This window comes from Mesoplodon mirus, assembly GCF_964341445.2.
Source record: "Mesoplodon mirus genome assembly, chromosome: 19".
In the NCBI taxonomy this organism is placed as follows: domain Eukaryota; kingdom Metazoa; phylum Chordata; class Mammalia; order Artiodactyla; family Ziphiidae; genus Mesoplodon; species Mesoplodon mirus.
In genome coordinates this window covers 18,740,241-18,767,996 of record NC_138995.1, presented here as the reverse complement: position 1 = coordinate 18,767,996, position 27,756 = coordinate 18,740,241, and the positions used below count along the sequence as shown (strand labels likewise).

The following is a 27,756-nucleotide window of genomic DNA, read 5'->3' as shown; positions in this document are numbered from 1 at the left end:
AGCTGACACTTCAGCTGAATAGGGACTTACAGGATTTTGGTTTTTGGGTTTTTTTTACCATAAATTTATGTACAACACCAGGTTGAGAAAGTGAATGCTTTTTCCCTGTTTTTTCAGAGCCAAGAAATGAGAAAAGGCCTAGAACCTGATATCTACTCAAGCCCTTGAGAACTGTGGACCTCTGGCAGTTAGCTGATAGGACTGAAATATTGAGATTGCAATTTAGATTTTTAGAGCACAGACTCAGAAGTGTTCTAATTCCTTGTCTTAATTTTGTGTAGGAGGAAACTGAGGCACAAGTATCTTAAGTGCTCCTCCCAGGTTATTTGCTTGTTGGTGTGACAGAGCTGTGGCTAGAACACAGGTTTTCTTAGTACTCTTTTGATTATGTTATATCATTTTATTTCTATTAACCACATGCATTCTTAATTTGGGATCATACCTACTGTATTACTTTCCTATGCCTCCTTTTGCTGTTCACTGGAGTAATACTTTATCATTTTCCAGTCGACTGTGGGAATCACTGAGCAAATCCATGGTAATAGAATCACTGTAGAAGTAATTTTTGTATTAATTTTTAATAGATAATACAGGTACATGGTACAAAATTCAAAAAGAGTAAAAGAGCATAGAATGAAAAGTAAATTTTCAAGTCAGCTAGTTCCCTTTCTTAGAAACAGCTATCATTGCCACAATCTTTGTTACCCTGCCAGACAAATGCCCATTTAAGCATATATTTCTCTAATTTTTAGCAACATAATTTAAATAATTTAAGTTCATAGAGTAGTTTGAGTTTTTGAGATGAATTTACTCTAAAATTATTCTGTTTTCTCTTTTAGTTTATTAAATTATTGTGTGATTATTGTTGAGAGTATAGAAAATGCAAAATGGTACAAAGAGTAGCATTAGAATCTTTTTTGTAATAGTACTTCTCTGAGATAGTCACTATTAACCTTTTTTTGGATTTTTTTCCTTTTTTTTTTTTGGTCTATGTGTGTGCGTGCATGTGCACGCACACACAATATTTGGTAGTTTCACTTACAGTGGGCATTTTCTCATATAGTTAAATATTCTTCAAAAATGCTTTTAGCACATGCATAATATTTTATTATGGCTATGCCACTTGGTGAACACATTTTTGCTGTTACTTTGAATGTACTTGTGATAGCTAGTTTCCACTATGAATATCTAAAACTTGAATTAGTCTTACTCCATAGGCTAGTCAGTGCTTGTTTTTATGCCCCTTCTTTGTGAGCCATTTAGAACATAAGTAAGGACATAGTGTTTTCTGAGATCTAGATTTGTGCTTGGTACTTTCTAAGTTGTAGTTCATCCTAAATCCCAGACCCATCTCCTATGAAACATTCTCTTTGGGGCTGGGATCCTAATTCATATACCTTTTGTGTCTTGGTATTAAATAGTTGGAAGAGAGGGAATTCCCTGGTGGTCCAGTGGTAAAGAATCCGCCTTGCAGTGCAGGGGACGGGGGTTCAATCCCTAGTCAGGGAACTAAGATTCCACATGCAGCGGGGCAACTAAACCTGCATGCCACAACTACTGAGCCTGCACACCTCAACTAGAGCCCGCGTGCCACAAACTACAGAGCCCACGCACCCTGGAGCCCACGTGCCACAACTAGAGAAGAGAAAACCCACACACCACAACTAGAGAGAAGCCCTCGCATGGCAACGAAAGATCCTGCATGCCACAACTAAGACCCAACACAGCTAAAAGTAAATAAAATAAATACATCTTCAAAAAAATAAATAGTTGGAAGAGGCATAGTGAACTGGGACTGCATGCTTCATAAAGGCAGTCAAGTTGTTTAAATTTCTTTAAAATGTTGTTCTGGCCAAACAAAACACAGCTGACCCTCAAAGCCACCAATTTTCCACCCAAGTAGTAGGACTAAAAGTAGACCTGTTTCCAAAATGTGAAGAAGAAGGTATAATCCACCCTTTTTGTTTGTTTTATTCCAGAGAGAAACCTAGTTATTGAGGCATTTGGCAGGAATAAACCCTTAGAGAACCTAAGCAGTCAAAAGAAGTATAATGTATAGCTTGAAACTCAAGCATTTTTTAAAAAGGAAAGAAAAGCCAGAAGTAGGATCTCCAGAAAATACAGCAACTTGAAATCAGTAGATATTAGAAAAAGGCAGCAACAAGGAAAAGTTAATAGTTTACATAATAACTTGTAGGCTTTAAGAAAAATTATGTTCACATACCCTGGGAAGGAAGAGTATAGTGCACTAAGAAATATTTATGTTCATTTTTTAAAATTCTGTATTGAAATGTGTACTTCATGTATACTTCAGTTATTTGGAAGATGTCCAAAATGTAATTCTGATGCCTCACTGATGATCTGGTTATTTTCTTGATGAAAGGGCTACTTGGTGTTTGTCCTTTAGAAACTTGTCTTCTTTTAATTGTATGCAATATAATTATGCATCTTCGGATTTAATTTGCTTTTTATAATTATATTAAATTTATCAATTGTAACAGACAAGTTGTGGGGAAGAAATGTACTAAAGACAAGCTAAAAAGAGAAAAGTGGATGAGGTGAATGTGTTGGAGTCAGTATAAGTTGTAGGCATTAATTAATTTCTCTTTATTAGTTTCTCTATAGTTGTAGTCTAAGAAAATTATTTAAAATCACTTGACTGTAATAAATGTATTTTGTTTTCTAAATAGCACAGTTATTTTAGTGGATATTGTTTACCATTGCCTTGCATTTTAAAAACCCAGAGTTGCTTCTTTTATAGCTAGACTTTGTCATTTACATATGAAAGAGTGTAAACTAATATTTTGTTTCTTCTCAACTCTTAAAAAAACAAAAAAACAGCCCAGCGGTCTGCTCAAGAACTTCCTCATATTGAGAAGTACAGTATCAACAGTTGTTCTGTAAATGGAGGTCATGAAATGGTTGTTACTGGATCTAATTTTCTTCCAGAATCCAAAATCATCTTTCTTGAAAAAGGACAAGGTAAATAATATAAGATCTGAGTTGACTCAGACATAGAAAACAAACTTATGGTTACCAAATGGTATAGGAGGCGGGGAGGGATAAATTAGGAGTTTGGGATAAGCAGATACAAGCTACTATATATACTATATATACTGTATAAACAACAAGGTCCTAATGTAGAGCACAGGGAACTATATTCAATATCTTGTAATAAACTATAATGGAAAAGAATCCAAAAAAGAATAAATAAATACGTATATATACACAACTGAATCACTTTGCTGTACACCAGAAACTAACATAATGTTATAAATCAACTATACTTCAATAAATAAATAAATAGATAGATAAGATTTGAGTTGATTGAACTCAGACTAAGGGGCAAAAGGTTAAAGTGAATTATTCAGATGTTTCACTGACATTAATCACAAAATAGTTTTCTTAAAGCTATAGGCATCATTTACACAGATTTTACTGTAAACCAAACATTTATTAAATTTTCATATGAATATTAAGTTCTCATTAAGGATATCTCAAAAGTAAAAGAATCCCCCAATATTTCTTCAAGAGAATTGAAAATATAAGTCACACAGAAATTTGGACACAAATGCTTTTAGCAGCATTAATCATAATAGCCAAAAAATGTAAACAACTCAAATACTTATCAACTGATAAATGGATAATCAAAATGTGATATATTCATACAATGGGATATTATTTAGCCATAAAAAAGAATAAAGTACTGATTAATGCTACAACATGGATGACCCTTAAAAACATTTTGCTAGGGACTTCGCTGGTGGTCCAGTGGTTAAGACTCCACACTCCCAATGCAGGGGGCCCAGGTTCGATCCCTGGTCAGGGAACTGGAGCCCGCATGCCACAACTAAAAGATCCTGCATGCCTCAACTGAAGATCCCACGTTGAGGCACGCTGCAACAAAGATCCCATGTGCTGCAACTAAGACCTGGTGCAGCCAAATAAATCAATCAATAAATATTTTTTAACTTACTAAAATTAATTTAAAAAAATAAAAACATGAAAAATCTCAAACAACCTAGCTTTACACCTCAAGGAACTAGAAGAAGTACAAATGAAGCCCAAAGTTAGTAGAAGGAAGGAAATAACAAAAATTACAGCAGAAATAAGTGAAATAGAGACTAAAAAGACAATAGAAAATATAAGTGAAACTAGGAGTTGGTTCTTTGAAAAGAGAAACAAAGTTGACTTTTAGCTAGACTCACCAAGAAAAAAAAGAGAGGACTCATGTAAAATCAGAAATGAGAGAGGAAATATTACAGCTGATACCACAGAAATACAAAGGGTCATAAGAGACCACTGTGAACAATCATATGCCAAAAAATTAGACAGCCTAGAAAAAAATGGATAAATTCCTAGAAACATACACCCTACCAGAGACTGAATCATGATGAAATAGAATATCTGAGCAGACCAAATACTAGTAGGGCGATTGAATCAGTAATCAAAACCTCCCAACAGGGCTTCCCTGGTGGCACAGTGGTTGAGAGTCTGCCTGCCAATGCAGGGGACACGGGTTCGTGGCCCGGTCTGGGAAGATCCCACATGCCGCGGAGTGGCTAGGCCCATGAGCCATGGCCGCTGAGCCTGCGTGTCCGGAGCCTGTTCTCCACAACGGGAGAGGCCACAACAGTGAGGCCCGCGTACCGCAAAAAAAAAAAAAAAAACCTCCCAACAAACAAAAGTCCAGGATCTGATGAATTCTACCAAACATTCAAAGAAGAACTAATACCAAGCCTTCTAAATTTTTCCAAAAAACAGGAGAGGAGGGAACTATCCAAACTCATTTTTTGAGGCTAGCATTACCTTGATGTCAAAACTATTACAGGCCAATATACCTGATGAACATAGACGCAAAAATCTTCAACAAAATATTAGCAAACCAAATTCAACAGTACTTTAACAGGATCATATACCATCATCAAGTGGGATTTATTCCAGAGATAGACGGATGGTTTAACATTGGCAAATCAGTCAACGTGATACACCACATTATCGTGATTAAAAAAAGCATTTGACAAAATTCAGCATCCATTTATGATTAAAAAACTGTTGGGCTTCCTTGGTGTCGCAGTGGTTGAGAATCCGCCTGCCAATGTAGGGGACATGGGTTCAACCCCTGGTCCGGGAAGATCCCACATGCTGCAGAACAACTAAGCCTGCATGCTGCAACTACTGAAGCCCACGCATCTAGAGCCCATGCTCCGCAACAAGAGAAGCCACCACAGTGAGAAGACTGCACCGCAACGAAGAGTAGCCCCTGCTCGCCTCAACTAAAGAAGGCCCACGTGCAGCAACGAAGACCCCACATGCTAAAAATAAATAAATAAAATAAATGTATTAAAAAAAAACTTTAAAAAACTATCAACAAAGAGGGTGTAGAAGGAATGTACCTTAACATAATAGAGGCCATATGTGACCAGCCCATAGCTAATACCTTAATGGTGAAAAGCTGAAAGCTTTTCCTCTTAAGATCAGGAAGAGAAGGATGCCCACTCTTGCCACTTTTATTCAACATAGTATAGGAAGTTCTAGCCAGAAAAGTTAGGCAAGAAAAAGAAAGAAAAGGTATTCCAATTGGAAAGGAAGAAGTAAAACTGTCACTATTTGCAGATGATGTGGTATTATATATAGGAAGCCGTAAAGCTCTATCAAAAAAACTGTTAAAACTAATAAATTCAGTTAAGTTGCAGGATATAAAACAAATATACAAAAATGTGTTGTATTTCTATATAATAATGTACTATCAAGAAGAGAAATTAAGAAAATATCATTTACAATTGCATCAAAAAGAATAAAATACCTAGGAATAAATTTAACCAAGAAGGTGAAAGGCCTATGTATGAGAAACTACAAGATTTTAATGAAAGAAATTGAAGAAGACACAAATAAATGGAAAGAGATTCTGTGCTCATGGATTGGAAGAATTAATATTGTGAAAATGTCCATATTACCCAAAGCAATCTACAAATTCAGTGCAATCCCTATCGAAGTTCCAGTGGCATTTTTCACAGAAATAGAACAATCCTAATAGAACTGTAAAAGACCCAAATAGCCAGAGTAATCTGGAGAAAGAAGAGCAAAGCTGGAGACATCACACTCCCTGATTTCAAACTATATTACAAAGCTATAGTAATTAAATTAGTATGGTATTGGCATCAAAACAGACATATAGATCAATGGAACAGAATAGAGAGCCCAGAAATAAACCTACATGTATATGGTCAATTAATATAAAACAAAGGAGCCAAGAATACACAATGGGGAAAGAACAAGTTTCTTCAATAAGTGGTATTGGGAAAATTAGCCACATGCAAAAGAATGAAAGTGGGCCACTCTCTTAAACCATACACAAAAATTAACTCAAAATGAATTGAAGGCTTGAATATAAAACCTGAAACCGGACCCAGCAATCCCACTACTGGGCATATACCCTGAGAAAACCATAATTCAAAAAGAGACATGTACCAAAATGTTCATAGCAGCCCTATTTACAATAGCCCGGAGATGGAAACAACCTAAGTGTCCATCATCGGATGAATGGATAAAGAAGATGTGGCACATATATACAATGGAATATTACTCAGCCATAAAAAGAAATGAAATTGAGCTATTTGTAATGAGGTGGATAGACCTAGAGTCTGTCATACAGAGTGAAGTAAGTCAGAAAGAGAAAGACAAATACTGTATGCTAACACATATATATGGAATTTAAGAAAAAAAAATGTCATGAAGAACATAGGGTTAAGACAGGAATAAAGACACAGACCTACTAGAGAATGGACTTGAGGATATGGGGAGGGGGAAGGGTAAGCTGTGACAAAGTGAAAGAGTGGCATGGACATATATACACTACCAAACGTAAGGTAGATAGCTAGTGGGAAGCAGCCGCATAGCACAGGGAGATCAGCTCGGTGCTTTGTGACCGCCTGGAGGGGTGGGATAGGGAGGGTGGGAGGGAGACGCAAAAGGGAGGGGATATGGAAACATATGTATATGTATAACTGATTAAATTTGTTATTAAAAAAAAAACCTGAAACCGTAAAACTAGAAAAATACATAGGTGGTAAGCCATGGCATAGGTCTTGACAATGATTTTTTGAGTCTGACACCAAAAGCAAAAGCATCAAAAGCAAAAATAAACAAGAGGGACTACAGCAAACTAAAAAGCATCTGCACAACAAAGGAAACCATCAACAAAATGAAAAGGCAACCTGCTGAATGAGAGAAAATATTTACAAATCATATATCTGATAAGGGGCTACTATCCAAAGCATATAAGGAGCTCATATAGCTCAATAGCAAAAAATCAAGCAATCCCAATTAAGAAATGGGCAGAAGATCCCAACAGACATTTTTTTCCAAAGAAGATCACAGATGGCCAACAGATATGAAAAGATGCTCTACATTGTTAATCATCAGTGAAATGCAAGTCAAAACCATGGAGAGATACTACCTTCCACCTCTTAGAATGGCTATTATTAAAAAGACTAGAAAAAATCAAGTGTTGGCAAGGATGTGGAGAAAAGGGAATCGTTGCATACTGTTTGTGGGAATGTAAACTGGTGCAATCACTACAAAAAATATTTTGGAGGTTCCTCAAAAAATTAAAAGTAGAACTACCATATGATCTAGTGGTACACTTCTGAGTATTTATCTGAAAAAAACAGAAACACTTAACTTGAAAAAACATATACACCCCAGTGTTCATTGCAGCAGTATTTACAGTAGCCAAGACTAGGTTAAGGACCCTGACCTCTGTGCTCTTAGTACATCCAAAATGCACCTTTATTAGTTATTGTAACCACCACATTTCATTATAATGAGCTGTTTATATTTGCCTTTCATCCACAAACTGAAGGCAGGGTATCCTATCTCCATTATCTCAGCAACCCAAAGTGCTTGGCATGTTGGGACCCAGCAGATGATTGCTGAACTGAGCTGTAGTTCTAAGCATTTGTCTGTAGTATTTCTTGTGCACAAGGGTAGCTCTTAGCTATATTGGACTGGAAAGTGATAGTCACAATCTAGACAGCATTTCATTGAGTCTTCTGATATTTTCACAGACCAGATGAAGTCATGCTAGCTGTGAAGATACTTGTATGGGTTAGTCACTGGGTAAATGCCCATGACATAAAAAGAATGCTGGAGTGAGAGCTCTAGTAGCAGGTGGGGCTTTCCCCAGGTAAATAATTCACTTGGGACGAAGAGACAGAAAATGAGCTGGCCAGATCTTTAGGTGACACAAATCTGGAAAGCCTAGGAAATAGTTCATAAGACCATCAGTATCTAAGAAGATCTTGACAAGCCAAGCAATCCTAGAAAATGAAGTCTAGTAGGGGGAAATTAACTTAACAAGGGTTGGGGGTTAAAAAAAAAAGCCAGCTGCATAAGTACACAGTGTGGGAGCTTGAGCTTGGCAGTAGGAAATGTGTCAGACAGAGGGACACTGCTGGCCACACACTAAGTGTATGAGTCAGCATGGTGTAGCTGCCCCAGAAGACTTTTATTAACAGAGACACAGCATCTCCACAGAATTTGGCAAGAGCCTCAGTCACACTCTATCATTTCTGGATCATTTCTCACCTTTTCTACTCAGTCCTGAGCCTGGTGCATTTGGAGGGAGATGGTCACACTGGAGGAGAATTCAAAGAAGAGTGACCAGGAAGGGTAAAATATTGTTTAAGAGATAAATGCAGAACTGGGGGTGCTAGCCAGCAGAAAAGGAGACACAGGCAAACAGCTGCTTTTAAACATCTGAAGTATTGTCTCACAGAAATGCTCAAGATTTTGGGGCGGTGGCTACAAGGCGTAGTGCTTAGACCAGAGGTTGGATACTAGAAGGAGACAGATGTCGTCTATCATGAAGATAGATGCAATTTTCTAGCAGCAGTTACTATCCAAAGATGAAATGGGTTACTTAGTTAGAGAATGAGTTTCCCATTACTTAAGGCATACAAGCAGAAGTTGACCACCACTTGGTAGAGAGGTGTTTTCAGAAGATTTTCAAACATCACTTAGTAGAATAAACTCTCTGGGCCCTGCAAACTTGGGCAGCCCAAGATCTTTCTCCACATTTTTTCCCCATGGGTACACATTTTATTTTCATAATGGAAGTCAGCGAGGTAAAGATTCCTTTTGCCAATAAATTTGTGATACTAAATACATTAGATTTTGTATGCTTTTTGACTTGAATTCCTTTTAACTGTATGTTGTTTCTGTCAATAGATGGACGACCTCAGTGGGAAGTAGAAGGGAAAATAATCAAAGAAAAATGTCAAGGGGTAAGAAGTTTACTTCTTTAGAAATATGTAAGAAACTTAATGAGAAAATTGGATAATGCTGCTTTATGGTATAGGTGAGGAGTCTTATCTGTTGAGTAATGGAAAAGTAAATTAGAATTTTTAGAAGTTTGGACGTGAGATAGATACTTTCCTGGTATTAAAATTAAAGTTTAAGAAAGATAAACAGTTGGTGTCTTTCTTCCCCTTTTTTGTGTATAGGAAAGGAGAAATTAGGAATGAAAGATTATTACAAGGTTCTTACTGAAGTTATTGATTTATTTCTCTGAATTCAGTGAAGAGATCAAACAAATTCAGTGAAGAACTTATACAGTGGGCAAAAAATAGGAGGAGGACAAGCCCTCGGGGTTTTGTGTATTTAATACACTATTTCCAACTCCTTCACATTAAGCCTTCCAGGAATCAGCACTGAAAGTTGTGGTCCCTTCATCCTGGTTGGAATGGAGACAGAATTTTTTTCTGGGATAGACAGTACCACTTCCTACAGTGCTCTCCAAAGACCTAGAGAAGTTAGATTAAGGATTGCAGTTGAGGACTTCCCTGGTGGTCCAGTGGTTAAGACTCTATGCTGCCAATGCAGGGGGAGCGGGTTCAGTCACTGGTCGGGGAACTGAGATCCCCACATGCTGTACGGAGCGGCCGAAGGATTAAAAAAAAAGGATTGCAGTTGATTTGGGGCTAAAAGTTTTCACCCTGCATATGTAAAATTATTTTTAATATAGATGCAGATTTTGTGTATTGCCAGTTTAGAACATTTTGAATATAAAATTTAAGATAAGGGAGTTCCCTGGTGGTCTAGTGGTTAGGATTCGGTGCTTTCCCTGCCATGGACCAGGCTCAATCCCTGGTCGGGGAACTGAGATCCTGCAAGCTGCACAGTGAGGCCCCCCCGCCAAAAAAAAATTAAGATAAGAAATCTAAACTGTAACACAACTTGGGAACTATTAAGCTTGATTAAAAATTAGAACAGACTTCCACTTAAGATGTATAGTAATATGTAGTATTTATTAGAGCAAAATCTCTGGCTATATAGTATGTAAGACTTTTGATTTCTGTTACAACTAGAAACCCAAGTGGGTGAGTGAAAAGCAATTTCTCCTTTAATGGTTTACTTGAAAGAGCTTTTCTCTGCTAAGACTGAAGTATCCATAGAGTAAATCTCCAGATGACTTATATACCAGTTTACTCACATAATGAGCCTGAATAGTTAAGACTCATGAGACGTGTTGAGTTTAGCAGGTGCATTTCATTTTTAGTTCTGCGTGTAACACAATCTTGCTTTCCATGCTCCTTAGGCTCACATTGTCCTTGAAGTTCCTCCGTATCATAACCCCGCAGTTACAGCTGCAGTGCAGGTGCACTTTTACCTTTGCAATGGCAAGAGGAAAAAAAGCCAGTCTCAACGTTTTACTTACACACCAGGTACGAGGAGTTGTGATGGTTTACTATAGAGCTCTCTTTCATAATGAATAAAAAGTTATTCAATGAATCCTGTATTAGAGTGTTTAAAGGTAGGGTCCTTATAATCAATAAAAATCCCAACGCATGCTTAATCTGTAAAGTTTGTATTGACTTTAAATATTAGATCTGATAGCAATTGTTGTTTTGTAGTCACTTATTATAAGGAAATTAAAAGATTGTATCAATAGATTTGAAGTCTGTTTTTCAGGAGTTACCAAAAATCACCAGCACTGTTGGAATAGTAGGTGTTTGTGAATATGTGTGAACTTTCCTTGTGCCCTTCCAGTGTCCTTAGCACTGCAGAAAGGCAGTGTGCCTGTTTCATAGTGTCTTCATCTCAACCATTCCCAATCAAAACGGAAAATCTCTCATTAAATTTTCATTTGACAAGCAGCAACTGTAGCATATATTATTGGCTTTGGGGGAATATAACATTGATGGCAGAATTCCTGATTTTATAGAGACACCATAACAAAGGAGGCTTTCACACCTCTTTCTGCAGCAGTTCAAGTGCTGTACTTTTCCAGATCTGGATTGTGACACATGAATATTATATGCACTAATTCACGCTGATGTTTACATACTTAGAGAACAGACATTTATAGAGGTCTTCTCTGTGTTAGGTGCTGCATTTGTCACCAGAACACATAATGATAAAAAAATCCTAGTGAACCTTATTCTTCAAAACTTGTTGTAAAAACTTTTAAATGGTTTATAGTAAATGAAAAGAACAAACACATGAATTTGAGAGGGTATTGGTTATGTCATTCATTTGTCATCATATTCTTTAAAGCCTGGCTTTAGAGCCTCTGAAAGCCACTTATATTCCAGAATCTGAAAATTATTATTACTTGATCGTGTTAATACATTACTTGGTAATAAAATATTTCAGATAATTTTCAAATAGAATACAAACCTTTGAAAACAGAAGATTTTGATTAGCCATTTCATTTACTCATTAATTCAATAAGTATTTAAGGGTGCACACTAGTTGGGTAAAACCTCTCTTAGCTTCTCTCATGGAGCTTATAATCTAGTGGAACAAATAGAAGCTAATAAACCTCTAAATAAATAAATTACTTACAAGTTTGTAATTAGAAACAGATAAGGAACGTTAAGGAAAGGGAAACAGTGCTGTCGGTGGAAATAACAGAGGGACCCTTGTCTAGGCTAACTGGTTGTGAAAAGACTTCTATGAGGAGTTGAGAACTGGAAAATAATAGAAATAGTTTATAATTTTGTAACATTTACTATGTTTTAGTACTGTTCTAAGACCTTTCTGTATTCATTTAATCCTCTTAATAAACCTATGGGGGGGCTTCCCTGGCGGCGCGGTGGTTAAGAGTCTGCCTGCCGATGCAGGGGATACAGGTTCATGCCCCGGTCCAGGAAGATCCCACATGCCGCGGAGCGGCTGGGCCCATGAGCCATGGCTGCTGAGCCTGTGCGTCTGGAGCCTGTGCTCCACAACGGGAGAGGCCACAACAGTGAGAGGCCCGCGTACCGCAAAAAAAAAAAAAAAAAAAAAAAACCTATGGGATAGGTTATTCTCTTATTTTACAAATGAGGAGACTGAGTGGCTAAGTAATGTGCCCAGGGTCTCACAGCATAAGTCCTAGAGCCAAACATCATACATAGGCAGTCTGGTTCCAGAGTCTGGGCTCATAACGTATCCTAGACTACATCTGTTTGTTCATTTATTTAGTAAACATATAGAGCATTTAGTGTGTGCTGGGTGCTATTCTCAGCAGTTTATACATAATAACTCATTTATCCTCCCATAACCCTATAAGGTAGATAGTGTTGCCCTTCCCATTTGGCAAGTGAGTGAACTGAGACCACACAGCTAATAAAGGCAGAGGTGAGATTTTAATCCAGGCAGTGTGGCTGTACAGTCTATACTGTTAATTACTGTTAGATAAAGTGTGGGAGAACATTCCACATAAAGGCAGTAGCATATGTAAAGGCCTTATGGTTGGTTGGATCATAGAGTATTGAAAGAGTTCTAAGAAGTGAGTTTTAATAGGGAGGTGACGTGATCAGATTTGTAATTCAAAAATAATTTTTCCCATGTTTCTTCTGTCACTTTATAAGATGTCATTGACCAGTTTAGTCTTTTCTCAACTTACTAACTGGAGGGTGAGATTTATATGGGAGAGGCCCAAGAAGGTTAAAAAGGTGATTCAGACAGCTAGAGTATTTTGAGTATACAGAGGAGAGAGCATCAGTGATGATAAAGAATATCAGGTTTCTGGGAAAGGTGGGAAAGGATAGGATTTAAAATATGCAAGTTGGAATGGACCTTAAATGGGAGAAGGAACAAGAGGGAAGGTAAAGGAGATGAACAAGATGGATATACATTAGGAAGGTTTACAGATTTAGTAATGGAGAGTTTAGGGAGTTTCCATATGATAGCTTCAATTTTGTTTCTGTAAAGAATGACATGAAGTCTCCTATTGTGAGCAGAGAGAGGGGAATGGCGGTGATTTGGCAGTTTAACAGTGTGGAGAAGTTTGAAAAAGTTGTTGTAAAGAGGGAAAAGTAAGTTACCACAGAAATGTAATAGGATTCTAGGCATGATCAAAGGGCACCTTTGATGTTGATATTTGTTAATTTATGGATACTAATTAGCTCTGCTGTGTAACTTTCTTAAGCAGCACTCAGATTCTTCAGGGCAGGTGGTAAAATATGGATAGTAGAGCTCTTCCATGGTGAGAGTTACTAAAGACAATAGGGTCCAAGAATGTTAGCAAATTCTTTTGAGGTGAGGAACTATAGAATCTTAACTTGAATAAGAAAGGAGAGAGCTTCTAGAATTGGGGTAATAAGACAATAGGGGGCTTCCCTGGTGGCGCAGTGGTTGAGAGTCCGCCTGCCGATGCAGGGGACACTGGTTCATGCCCCGGTCTGGGAAGATCCCACATGCCGCGGAGCGGCTGGGCCCGTGAGCCATGGCCGCTGAGCCTGAGCGTCCGGAGCCTGTGCTCCGCAACGGGAGAGGCCACGACAGTGAGAGGCCCATGTACTGCAAAAAAAAAAAAAAAAAAAAAAAAAAAAAAAAAAAGACAATAGGGTCAGCATGTTAGAGGTGTTGATTACTACCATCATAGTGGTGGTAATAGGCAAACAGAAAGGAGCAAATATTAATGCCTTTACATTATCAGCTCTTGAATTGAGAGGACAATATAAAGGCAGAGTCCTAGAGGGCATTACATGTAAAAATGGAAATCAATGGGGCTCCAGAGTGCAGGGAGATATTGGATTGGACTGGACCTGTCATAACTGGCTTTATGGTTGACAGAATACAAATCAAATGGCACACACTAACGAAGGAATAGTGGACACACAGGAGTGTTTGGACAGTCCTTATTCTGGTTGATTACTGCTTTTTGTCTGTAACATTTGGCTTTTTTCACTTTTTTTCTAAAATGAAATTTTGAATAAAGTTTTTACAAAGGCAAATACATAACTGAATTTTTTTAAAAGACAAGTTGAAAAAAAATTTTTTAAACACCCATATTCTCTTCTACTATGTCATTCTCTCCTTTTAGATCCTTTTGATCCATATATAGATACATCCTTTTAAAAATAGAAATGGGACCATGCTATATTATATATACTAATTTTGTAACCTGAACATTTTTATTTTTCCTTAACAGCAGATAGAGTTTAACAGACTTTTGATCGCTTTTTAGTATTCTACTGTATGACCCTTTGTTATTTTAGAATTATTGTGTTTGTCTTTTTAATTTTATGAATTCTTTATATTAGAGATTTTAGTCATTTGTTTATGTTGGGGCAATAATTCCTTTTTAAATTTTATAAAAATTTTAGATATTTGTAAGTTGCATGTTTTTTATTAAAGGATTTGTTAATTTGTTTCCTTTTTGGCAACCCCCTAGCAATAGGGATCTGACCAATATCAATATCCAATGGAGGAATAATCATTAGCTGCAAGTGGCTGATTTAAAAAAATTTTTTTTAATTAGGGATTATGTTTAGTATTATTTGTCCCACTATCCATTTACTTTGTAGAATGAAGACAGTTAGCAGCATATGTGTATGATTCACAAATTACCCTTACCACAGATGGTAATAGAGCACACAGCCCTTCCTTAGTGGTGCTGTCTGAACTTCTGCCCAGCTTCTAGCTTCAGAACTTCCAATGGGGGAGACTCTACCCCCACCCTAGAGGAAATGTGTCTCCCTCTGAAGCCCAGCAGAAGTTATTTGTACTTGGGGGTACCATCTGAGCTCTGGTTTTTTGGAATCATGGGGATTTTTCAGATCAGCATTAGAGCCAAACTCTCGTGTATAATATTTTGCCTGTGGAAGGGTATATTCTGTGTTCCAAATAGTTGACTGGACAGACTGACTTTTGTATTGTGGTTGTTTTGATTGGGAGAAAAAGCCTGCCTTACAGTCAGGAGATCAGATCTCAGCTCTGCCACAGACTGTACCTACTGATTAACCTCTATAAAATGAGGATATAATACTAAAGCAGTGGTTTTCAAATTGCTTAGGTTGTTTATTCTTCAAATAAAATCTTATACAAAAAGCCAGTCTATGAAAAAGGATGAAAGCTAGCTTGGGTGCTCTCTTTGCACTGGAAAAGGAAATCCAGAGCTCTTTCTCTTTACATCCTCTTCTTCTACATCCACCACTTCAAGAAGAGTGTGAGGCTTCTCATGGTTTGAAAACCACTAGACCAGTTGATTTTTTTTTTTTCTGGATGCCTCTGTTCATCAACATTCTAAGTTTGAGAATTAGCATGTATAATACAAAAGGTAGAGTTATTCTGTTTCTAAAACTCATCTCATTGTAGATATTATAAGATCTGTTTAACTGTATTTCCCTCCAAACAAGAATAAATTACCATAGACCAGCAGTGAGGACTTCTTATGGTTTGGTCAGGTTGGAGTCTGAATCTCTTATAGACAAAAAGAGTGATACTTGATTTGGCAGAGTGGAAATGCAGTCGATTTAGTAGAGCAGAATTCTCAATCTGGGTACCCAGATGTCAGTCAGGAACATAGAAATAAGGATTGGATCATGCAAAACATATGGATGTTATGCTGTAGTTTTCAGTCTCTCTGTCTCCTTTTTAGTGCATGATAACCAACCACTTATGTAACCAAGGGCCCCACCTGTTCCATTCAGGATTAAGGGATGAGAGTAGGCTTTCTTGGATATTCTCCTTCCTTATGTAGAAATAGGAGTCTGGATATAGGATTCACTGTAGCTTTCCTGAGACCAGAGTAGGAGCTGAAGTAGAAAACAAAAAAATCCAGTAGTCCAAGGACAAAGTTCTAGTTCTGCCAAAGTCAGAAGAAAAGTAAGAGCATCAAGACATTTGGGGGGGAAAAAAAGAAAAGAAAAAAAAAAAGACATTAGAGAGGTCAGGAGCCAATAGACACGGTGAACCATACTTGAAATACCTGAGCAATAATCAGAAACTGGATGGAGGTCTGGATCAAGAACATGAGCATTGTGGCAGAAGCAACAAGATTGGTGATAAACCTTTCTCTCGGTCCTTAGGGTTGTTGTCTCATTGTTAGAGGTGGGCTCACCAGTTGCCAGATTTAGAGGCTAAAGCAGATGAATAATGAACCCATCCTGTTCTTCTAGGAAGCCAGAGCAAAGTGCAGAACTCAGATGCACCCCAAACAAGTGCTCCATTAATTACCTCTTCTACAGTAAAATATACTATCAGGGCTATCTTAATTCTTACCTTCATTTTCTCAGATTGAGACCATGCTTATGTGAAGAGACTTGCACTCAGCAAACGTTTGATAAATGGACAGATGAGATTTGACCTTGCTTTGGGTCTCGTTATTTTCCTTTGACTTAAAATGGAGTTTCTTATATTTTGTGAAGATCATGAAAATTTTAATTATGTTAATTTTTAGTACAAACTTGGAAGGAACAATGAGATGTGAATTTAGGAAAATTATTTTTAAATGTATTATAGCACTTCAATAGGAGGCTAAAGTAGATAATTTTTAGAAAAATAGACTGAAGTGCTTGCTAAGAGAAACAATGACATCAGTTGTTTTGACACACAATAAATTAACTGACGGTTCTTTTCTGTTTTGATATGCATATTAAATAAAATAAGCAAAATGCATTGATTCCTACTTTAAGCAGTCCTTTCATCAAGTAGACTCATCCTAAATCATGGATCTGCTACTTTTCTAATGTCATAAAGGATGATGATTGGTATTTGTAACCTCTGCTTGCTTGGTGGAATGGTGAAGTAGAATTTCCGTTGGTAATACAGTATACTGCAATGAATAAAAGCATGGACTTTGGAGGCAGAAAAACCTGTGTTCAAGTCCTTATGATACCACTTAGCTGCTGTGAGATCTTAGTGTCTTTAATCTCCTCTTCAGTATACTCACTCATCTGTAAGGCAAGGATACTAATAATCCCTACCTCATAATGATGGTGGGGTTTTTAAAAAATTATTTATTTTTAAATAAGTAATATATATACATGGTGGAAAACATTCAAAAGGCCCCAAAACTTAGACAGTAAAAAGTAAATCTTCCTCATGCTCCTATCCCCTATTCACCTGGTTTCCCTTCCCAGCAATAAACACAACAGTTATCAGTTTCTTGTGCATCTTTCCAGAGATGTCCACACATATATAAGCAAAAACGTGTGTACATGTGTATATGCGTGTGTATATATACACACACAATATTTTACGTGAAATGTGACATATACACATGTTCTGCAATTGACTTTTTTTTTTACTTAATAACGTGTCTTAGAGATCTTTCCAATATCACTTCATAGAGGTCTATGCAGTGTTGGTTTTTTCTTTTTTTTAACTTGAATACTTTTGAAGCAAGAACCACTCCGTGTTGTCTTCTATTTACTGGTTTCACATATTTTATATTATCTGCCTTCCCTGAAGGCATTTGAGTTTTCAACCCCTGGCTTGTGTGTGCACTACAGCTGTGTAGCCTAGAATGAAGGCCTTTCATAATTATTTTATGTATTATGTAATAACATTTGCATTAATCACTTTCTTTTCAGTTTTGATGAAGCAAGAACACAGAGAAGAGATTGATTTGTCTTCAGTTCCATCATTGCCTCATCCTGTCCAGACCCAGAGGCCTTCCTCAGATACAGGACACCTACATGACAGTGTACTGTCTGCACAGAGAAGCTTGGTTTGTCCCATCCAGCTAACATATGCATCCATGGTAACCTCAACCCATCTGCCACAGTTGCAGTGTAGGGATGAGAGTGCTGGTAAAGAACAGCATATGATACCTTCTTCAGTTGTGCACCAGCCTTTTCAAGTCACACCAACACCTCCTGTGGGGTCTTCCTATCAGCCTATGCAAACTAATGTATTCAATGGACCAACTTGTCTTCCTGTTAATGCTGCCTCTAGTCAAGAATTTGATCCAGTTTTGTTTCAGCAGGATGCAACTCTTCCTAATTTAATAAATCTTGGCTGTCAGCCACCATCATCCATACCTTTTCATTCTTCAAATTCAGGCTCAACAGGACATCTCTTAGCCCACACACCTCATTCTGTGCAGACCTTGCCTCATCTGCAGTCAATGGGATACTGTTGTTCAAACACAGGACAAAGATCTCTTTCTTCTCCAGTGGCCGATCAGGTCACAGGTCAGCCTTCCCCTCAGTTACAACCCATTACGTATGGTCCTTCACATTCAGGGACTGCTACAACAGCTTCCCAAGCAACCTCTCGTCCCTTGGCCAGTTCACCACTTTCTGGGCCACCATCTCCTCAGCTGCAGCCTATGCCTTACCAGTCTCCTAGCTCAGGAACTGCCTCATCACAGTCTCTAGCCACCAGAATGCATTCTGGACAGCACTCAACTCAAGCACAAAGTACAGGCCAGGGAGGTCTTTCTGCACCTTCATCCTTATTATGTCACAGTTTGTGCGATCCAGCTTCATTTCCACCTGATGAGGCAACTGTGAACATTAAACCTGAACCTGAAGAGCAGGAACCTAACTTTTCTACAATTGGTCTTCAGGACATCACTTTAGATGATGGTAAGTTCATCTTTATGCTTTGAAGCAGTGAAGATCCAGGAACTTCCTTCCCTTAAGAGTCATGAGAAAGTTACATGGATTGTTTATTGGCATATGGTTGGGCTTTTTAATAAGTTGTTTTTACTAGAAATATGTTGATATATGACTCGGAAGATAGACATGAACATACATGCTTTAAAGTCTATTTTACCACTTATATCTGTTGGGAAGGGTGAGACCTTGAGTAATAACCTACCACCTATTTGTGATGGAACTGAAGATGTGAGCTTTTATCGAGCATTTTTCCTTTCAGAACATACAGTGAGGTCACAGTGTCTAGAGAGTGGAATTCAGAAGTGTTAATTCATTAAACATTGCAGAATGCCATCTCTTTGCAGGGCACAGAATTAAATGCTAGGAATACTAGGAAGGTATGAGGATAGAGTTCCTGTCCTTGAGGAGACTCACAAAAGTAAAGAACCTGCTTCTCTGTGGCCCTACCACCGTGCTGAGTCAGACAGTGGTGATGGTACAAGACCAGACTGGTTTGCTGCCGCTGGTACAGCTGTTGGCACCATGATAAAAAGAAGCTATTTATGTAAATGCAGCAAGTTGGTATGCAGACCTCCGTTTTTATGAAATCATAAATTGGACAGCAAACTCTGGAAATTAGTTATTTTAATAATTGAAAATTCCCCCAAGGTAGGATTTTCAGGTAATAATTTTAGAGTTTATTCTTGGCTTTGTCATGTATATGGTAGTGAAATTTTGTCGAAAAAGGAATTCAGTGAAAGCTACGTGTGTAAGTGTTATACAATATGAAAAATTGAAAACATGGACACAGAAGTTTAATTCTCTCTCTGTATTAATCTGTAGAAAAGTAACTCTAGGTCAGCCATCTCCTTTATACATCTGGAGAGGCTATTTACTACTTAGTTGCAAAGCTGGTTTTAAATTCCAAATTCCAAACATAAGGGAAAAGGAAGGTATATAAAATGATAAAATGTGGGAGCCCCCACCCTACCCCTGACCTGGCACCAGGGCTTTACTGTCAGGTCAGTATATGACGATACAATGATGCAGTAGGTCTTAGTCACTTACAACCAAGATATAAAAGAAGCACACTGGGAGATCAGCAAAGAGATGTGAAAGATTCTATAAGAAGGATTCAGAGAGGCTTCCTTGAGATGACTTTTAAGCCAGTCTTGGAGGATGAGTATATTTTTCAGTAAATAAGGATCAATCACTTCTTATCCTTTTGGCTAAGAACAAGTGTAGTATCAGTAAATGAGAATCAAAGGGAAAACCAGACAACAGAAGCAGAAACATAGAGCTATGTCTGGGAAAGCATGATTTTCTGTGGCTGGAGGGCAGATGGCATAGTAGAGGACGGCTTTCAAAGCCACATGGGGATATGCCAGGTCATTTGTGTATAAACAGAAGGTATAGCTGTAAACAAGCAAAACCTACAATTTGCGTAGCATTGTTGTCTAATTTAACTCTTACTAATTCTCTAGATAGCTATATTTAGAGAATCAGACTTTCTGAAGGTCACGTAACTGGTAAGTAGCAGAGCTGAGACTGGAGGCAGGTCTTTTCAGTCTAGTCTTTTTCTTGCAGTACTACAGCTGCCCCCCAGCAACAGCAGGCCTTGGTGGTTAGAGCACAGCACTAAAGGGGATCCCCCAAGCTCTTTTAATTCCTAGAGAACAGTGGAACATTCTCTAGGAATGCATGTGCAGAATTTCACTGCATGAATATATGTTCACAGCAGCATCTGATCTGTCACACTTGTATTGCTTTCAAGGTTTGTGTTTAGAATTTTAATCCCTGAAACAAGGGGTGAGACCTGGAGTGTGATAACCTACAACTTCAGTGATGCCACTGAAAACACAAGATTTATTAAGCAGGTCTCTTAGCGCTGGGTATTCCAGCTCGTTTTCTTTCCAAATGAAGACTGTTTTTCTAAAAAGAGACCAAAGCTGGAACCTGCTCTTTCTAATTTACCACAGATTGAGTGATTTTTTGGGGGGACAGCAAATTGGAACTTTTAGAAAGGTTTTATGGAATTTTTATTTATTTCATCTTTTGAATATGTGAAGGTATGTTGCAGAAACAGAGAATCTGGAAAAATGAGGTCTGTGCGGGCAAATATAAAAGCAATTTCATTTTTGTTCCGTTCACAATTAAGCAAAGTTCCCCACAGAGGACAAGGACTGACTAATGAATTTCCTTATTGCCACCTATCAAGAGACTTGATAGAAGCTCAGTGGTGGCACTTCCCTGGTGGTCCAGTGGTTAAGACTCTGTGCTTCCAATGCAGGGGGCATGGATTCAGTCCCTGGTCGGGGAACTAGGATCCTGCATGCTGTGCGGTGCAGCCACAAAAAAGCTTAAAAAAAAAAAAAGAAGCTCAGTGATGCTAGCAGTAATTAAAGAGGGGGTAGGAGAACTAAAATACACTCCTGGGCACCTCAGATTAATGGATGTATAATTTTTGCAATTTACATTTTGATGCTATCAAATATCAAATGAATTTTTGATGTTTGCCAACTGACTCATTGATTATGTTATTTGGATTTGCCTTTGAAGGTAAACTAGAGGCTTAGAAAATCCTACAGTTCTGCAGAGTTTTAATATAAATTCATTAAAAAAACAATAATAACATATTTCATAGGCCTTGAACTCCCTAGTACTTGGAACTCTGTAGTACTTGAATGGCCCCTTTCTGGTAAGCTTTAAAAGTAAGCCATAAAACATGCCAAAAAGGATTAGAAGTACTTAAAGCGAACTTTGCAGTTAACTTGAGCTCAGGTTTTCTTTTAACTTTTCTATATTGTGCTAAGCATTAAGTACAAAGTAATGTCCACTCCGCAACTAGAGGACACAAGTAATTTCTTTAAATTTGTGTTATACTAGTTAAATATACTTATCATCTAATCCTAATAACTTTCATTAATCCTATTTGTTTTATATTTATTTACCCCTTTCTTTTTTTTATCAAATTAAAGATTAAAACATAAAATATCCTTTTTATTATTGAATTTTTTTTTTTTTGCGGTATGCGGGCCTCTCACTGTTGTGGCCTCGCCCGTTGCGGAGCACAGGCTCCGGACGCGCAGGCTCAGCGGCCATGGCTCACGGGCCCAGCCACTCCAGGGCATGTGGGGTCTTCCCGGACCGGGGCACGAACCCATGTCCCCTGCATCAGCAGGCGGACTCTCAACCACTGTGCCACCAGGGAAGCCCGAAATTTTTAATTAAGATGGGGTCTGTCAAGAATCATTCAGGTATCACTTGACTGTTACTTCACCTTAATTTTTTATTATAAATTCAGTGACATTTAATAGAGAAGATATTAGTGCACCTCAGCTCAGAAATTCTAGACTTGTAGAACTAAAAATACTCTAATACAGCTCCCCCATTTTATAGATAAAGAATCTGAGTTTTACAGAGCTTAAGGTATTCATCCAGGGTAACACTGATTTAATAGCAGAGTAAAGACTAAAACCCAAGTCTCCTGGTTCCTAATTCAGTACTCTTAAGAGTTTTTTCAGTCTCTGCAATCATGTTTTTCATCAGTCTGTGGTTTGAGACTGTGGATGTAGAGCAAGCAGAAGAGATGAAAGAAAGCGCTGTTTCCTCAGCAGAGCCTTGGTTTGTGAGAGGGGCCAGGGCAATCTTAAAACTCTAGATCCTCAGTATAGATGAAGTTTTAAAGGCTGTCTGCTCCATCCTCGTCTTTCACACTGGAATTCATACTCTGGTATTCCTAGTGATTTTATATTCCTGTTGGTCTCTTCATCTCCAGATTCTCTGGAACATCTCAGGGCCTTTTAAGTTCCAGCTGCCCTTGTTTTATGTGGACCCTGATGCCTCTGGAATCATGCAGAACAAATCTAATCATTGTTCTGTAATAATCCTTCACATGTGTGAAATCTTGATCTCTTTCCCAAGTCTTAAAAACACTCCAGCAATTTCATCCTTCCCTCAGCCTCACTAACATGGTAGTTCCCTTCTGCTTGAACCCTGGTGTTTAGTTCCTTTTCGTAGGGTGTATCCAGAAGGGAACACTCTAGCCGGCTCAAAGTGGATTGGGACCGACACCTTCCTTGTTCAGAAGACTTTATTTATCAGTTTGGTGTTAGGTCAGGGGATTTTCTTAGCTCCATCTTGCTGTTAATTTAGTGAGTCATAAGTGCTAGTAATTAGTCATAACTAACTCACATCCATTCTGTATCCCCACCCCCCACCCCTCCATCATGGATTTTTACATATGTTTTTAGAACCCAGGACTAAACTTTGCAGTTTAGTTTGTTCAGAAACTGAATCCTTGTTCAGTTTCATTGAGGTGATTTTGACCCCTCATGTCAATCTTCCAAACTCAGAAGAGTCCCAGAAGCGTTTCTCGTTTTCAGAGTAATGTGGCTCCCTCCTCAGGGGGATTATTCCTGGGGGTAGTAGCAGCAGCAGAATACTGACCTCTACCAATTGATGTTCTCTTTCAAGCAGTCTCCTTGGAAGGCTGTAATATATACTTACTCAACCAATTAGAGTATTGTTCAAAATTCTTATGCTACTTTCATTTTTCTTTGCTACCTAAGTGTACCATTGCCCCTGCTTGGAAAGCATGTGCTACTCTGTAAAATTATCAGTGAGTTTTTACTCAGATGTTAAAGTTTGTGTGCCTGGAGCTATAATTTTTTCTAAACACTTCTGTGCATTATGGTGTGTATGCCCCAGATTTGGACCAAGTGATATACATTAAAACAGTACAAAAATATAGAAATTGTCACAGCTGTGTTTTAAGCATTTTAATTAAGATTATAGTATTGTTAAACTAGACTGTCTTAGACTTTTAAATACAGGCCCATTTAATTTGTGATTGAGCCGAATCCAGTAAGAACTTTCCATTAGAGTCCCTCAATTCCCTCTTGTCCTCCTTTGTTCACAAACTAACAGAACCATAACTGCAGCTCTTCAGCAGAGAAGAGGGTACATGTTAAATATAGCCTGACCTGCTGCTGTGGTGAAAACTGACACTGCCACTTGCAGGCTCTGTGCAGTAACATGCTGATCCTGAATGTAGGGCAATTGCTAATTTGACTGTAAACAGGGACTCTAGACGTGACCTCTGCTACTGCAGTTCTATATAGGTGACAAGCAGATGAACCTGCTTTTCAGTTGCAGGGAAATGATAAATACAAGATTCAGGTGATTAACTTGGATGGGAAATCAGGAGACTGGTATGGAGGAGCAGAATGGTAAATATTATTGTCAGTGTGCTAGCCCACCTGTTGGATACTCGTTTACTGGTGTTTATTGTATTTAAATAAATAAAACAAAAGAAAGCCATGCATAGCCAGTGATGAGAATGGGTCCCAAATGAGGTGTTGAATCACTTAGGGGCTCAGTAGTGAAGGGAGGTAAATAATACTGACCTTTCTCTTTCAACTAGGACTCTGGGTAGCTCATGAATACTCTTCTGGGAGGCATACATGTACCATCCAGCCTCAAACATATTTATGATGGATAATTCCAGAGGCAAAATGTCCCACAAATAATACCCATGTAGGCTTTGGATCATGGCTTACGCAGAACAGATCATGATGGGGATTCAGGACCTTAGACACAACCACTCTTGGACATATAATAAGAAAATTTAATTTTTAGACCCAGTGAAGCAAGGGCAAGCATTTGAGAAGACCTTTTATTTCTCATATCAGGTGTGTCTGTGTTATCTCACATGGCACAAATTAGTTATATTGTATATGAACAAAATTTTTTCCTTGAATCAACTCGACACTAAAATTTATACATAAACTGGGAAAAATCCAAGAGAGGTTACCAGTAAATAGCCAGCATATCACAGCATATCAGAAGTCTTCAAAATAAATTCACTTCAAAAAGTGTATTTAAAAATAATTAATGAATTAATTTTCTGTCTCACATGTATTGCATATATATTTTGCTAGTTCGTTTGTTTACCAGTTTTTAAAATAGTGTTTTGATCTGTAGAAATGTAAAATATTTAGGTGGTCCAACCTAATATATCTTTTCTTTTTGATTTCTGTTTGTTTGTTTGTTTTTATTTTTGGCTGCATTGGGTCTTCATTGCTGCGCGAAGGCTTTTCCCTAGTTGCGGTGAGCGGGAGCTACTCTTCATTGTGGTGGCTTCTCTTGTTGTGGAGCACGGGCTGTAGGCACACGGGCTTCAGTAGTTGTGGCACATGGGCTCAGTAGTTGTGGCTCACGGGCTCTAGAGCGCAGGCGCAGTAGTTGTGGCGCACGGGCTTAGTTACTCCACAGCATTTCTTATTGATTTGTGCTTTGGGAATCTTGTTTAGAAAGGCTTATCTCACCCCAATGTTATACAAAGTTCCCACTTATATTTTCCTCTAGGACTTGAATGATCTTACTGTTAATATTTAAATTTTTTATTTAACCTAGACTTTATTGGAGTATAAGACACTGAGTTGTACGATATTGAGGGTGGGATCTAAATTTAATTTTTAAATACTTCGCTGGTTGCCCCAACACTATTTATAGTATTATGTATTTCATTGATTCTTTTGGGCACTTTTTATTCCAAACATGTTAACATCTCTGAAACCTGGGTGTATCTGTGATAAATAAATGTTTTACAATCTACACATAATAATGATGGATTATGGTTACTGTTCCTCGATAATGAAACTTTTTCTTGAACCCTGCGGTAGGCACTTTGCTAGTAGCTCATCAGTTCTCCCCAACAATCTGTAAAAAGTGAATTATTAACCTTGTTTTCAGAGATGTGGCTCAGAGAGCTTAAGCACTTTGCCACTGTTATATGACCACAGACACTGGGACTGGCAGTTGACTCCAGGTCTGTCTGAAATTTAGATCGTCTTGCACGTGTTTAGTGGCTTCTGAAATAACTATAGTTGATTACTTTATATAATCTCACTTCTATAAACACAACAAACATAGTAACTTTCTGATGTCTGTCAAGTGTAAGATACAAAGCCAGTGTCTAAAGATGTATTCTAATTTAAAATTCATACTCTGTTTCTGAGTTCCTTTGGAAATGAATCATTCACAGGGACAAAAATATTTTATTTACTTATTTTTTATTTATTTATTTTTTTGGCTGTGTTGGGTCTTCGTTGCTGTGTGAGGGCTTTCTCTAGTTGGGGCGAGAAGGGGATACTCTTCATTGCGGTGCGTGGGCTTCTCATTGCGGTGGCTTCTCTTGTTGCAGAGCACGGGCTCTAGGCTCGTGAGCTTCAGTAGTTGTGGCACATGGGCTCAGTAGTTGTGGCACATGGGCTTAGTTGCTCTGCGGTGTGTGGGATCTTCCTGGAGCAGAGATCGAACCTGTGTCCCCTGCATTGGCAGCCAGATTCTTAACTGCTGTGCCACCAGGGAAGTCCGTATAATTTTAAATACAGTAAATAAACCTCATTGATGAGGTAACATTTGATCAAAAACTTGAAGATGAGACGAAAAAACCTTGAAGATGAGGAAATTACCAATGTAGATACCTGGGGGAAGAGTATTCTAGGCCAAAGGGACAAGCAGAGGAAAGACCCTAAGGTAAGAGCATGTCTGGCTTATTGAGGAATGGCAGTGAGGCCAGTGTGGCTGGAATATGAAGGATCTAGAGGGTAAGTAGTAGGAGATGTGGTCAAGGAGGTAATGGGGAGCCAAACGTGTAGGGCAACAGTTCTCAAACTTTTTGGTCTCAGGACTCCTTTTTTTTTCTTTTTAATTGAAGTATAGTTGATTTACAGTGTTGTGTGAATCTCTGCTGTATAGCACAGTGACTCAGTTATACACACATATACATTCTTTTTTTATATGCTTTTCCATTATGGTTTATCACAGGATATTGAATATAGTTCCTTGTGCTATACATTAGGACCTTGTTGTTTATCCATTCTAAACGTAATAGTTTGCATCTACCAAACTCAAACTCCCAGTCCATCCCTCTCCTTCCCCCCTGCCCCCCTTGGCAACCACAAGTCTGTTTTCTATGTCTATGAGTCAGTTTCTGTTTTGTGGATAAGTTCATTTGTGCCATATTTTATATTCCACATGTAAGTGATATCATATGATATTTCTCTTTCTCTATCTGACTTACTTCACTTAGTATGATACTCTCTAGTTGCATCCATGTTGCTGCAAATGGCATTATTTCATTCTTTTTTATGTCTGAGTAGTATTCCATTGTATATATGTACCACATCTTCTTTATCCATTCATCTGTCGATGGACATTTAGGTTATTTCCATGTTTTGGCTATTGTGAACAGTGCTGCTATGAACATAGGGGTGCACGTATCTTTTTGAATTATAGTTTTGTCTGGGTATATTCCCAGGAGTGAGGTTGCTGGATCATATGGTAATTCTGTTTTTAGTTTTCTGAGGAATCTTCATTCTGTTTTCCATAGTGGCTGTACCAACTTACATTCCCACCAACAGTGTAGTTCCCTTTTCTCCATACCCTCTCCAGCATTTATTTGTAGACTTTTTAATGATGGCCATTCTGACCAGTGTGAGGTGGTACCTCATTGTAGTTTTGATTCGCATCTCTCCAATAATTACCGATGTTGAGCATCTGTTAGCATGCCCATGTGTTTTCTGCCCTTTTTTTTTTTTTTTTTTTTTTTGTGGTACGCTGGCCTCTCCCGTTGCAGAGCACAGGCTCCGGACACGCAGGCTCAGCGGCCATGGCTCACGGGCCCAGCCACTCCGCGGCATGTGGGATCTTCCTGGACCGGGGCACAAACCCATGTCCCCTGCATTGGCAGGCGGACTCTCAACCACTGTGCCACCAGGGAAACCCCTGCCCATTTTTTGATTGGGTTGTTTGGTTTTTTGTTGTTGAGTTGTATGAGCTGTTAGTATATTTTGGAGATTAAGCCCTTGTCTGTCATATCATTTGCAAATGTTTTCTCCCATTCCTTAGGTTGTCTTTTTGTTTTTTT

At 38.2% G+C, this 27,756-nt stretch overlaps 1 protein-coding gene across 1 annotated transcript in view; it reads left to right on the top strand.

Moving 5' to 3' along the window:
* NFATC3 (nuclear factor of activated T cells 3) overlaps positions 1-27,756 on the top strand; it is a 130,799-nt gene that overhangs the window by 84,703 nt on the left and 18,340 nt on the right. Inside the window, 4 exon segments of the mRNA XM_082607277.1 lie at positions 2,842-2,982; positions 9,232-9,287; positions 10,601-10,727; positions 17,811-18,809. Coding sequence (XP_082463403.1) covers positions 2,842-2,982; positions 9,232-9,287; positions 10,601-10,727; positions 17,811-18,809 — 1,323 coding nt within the window.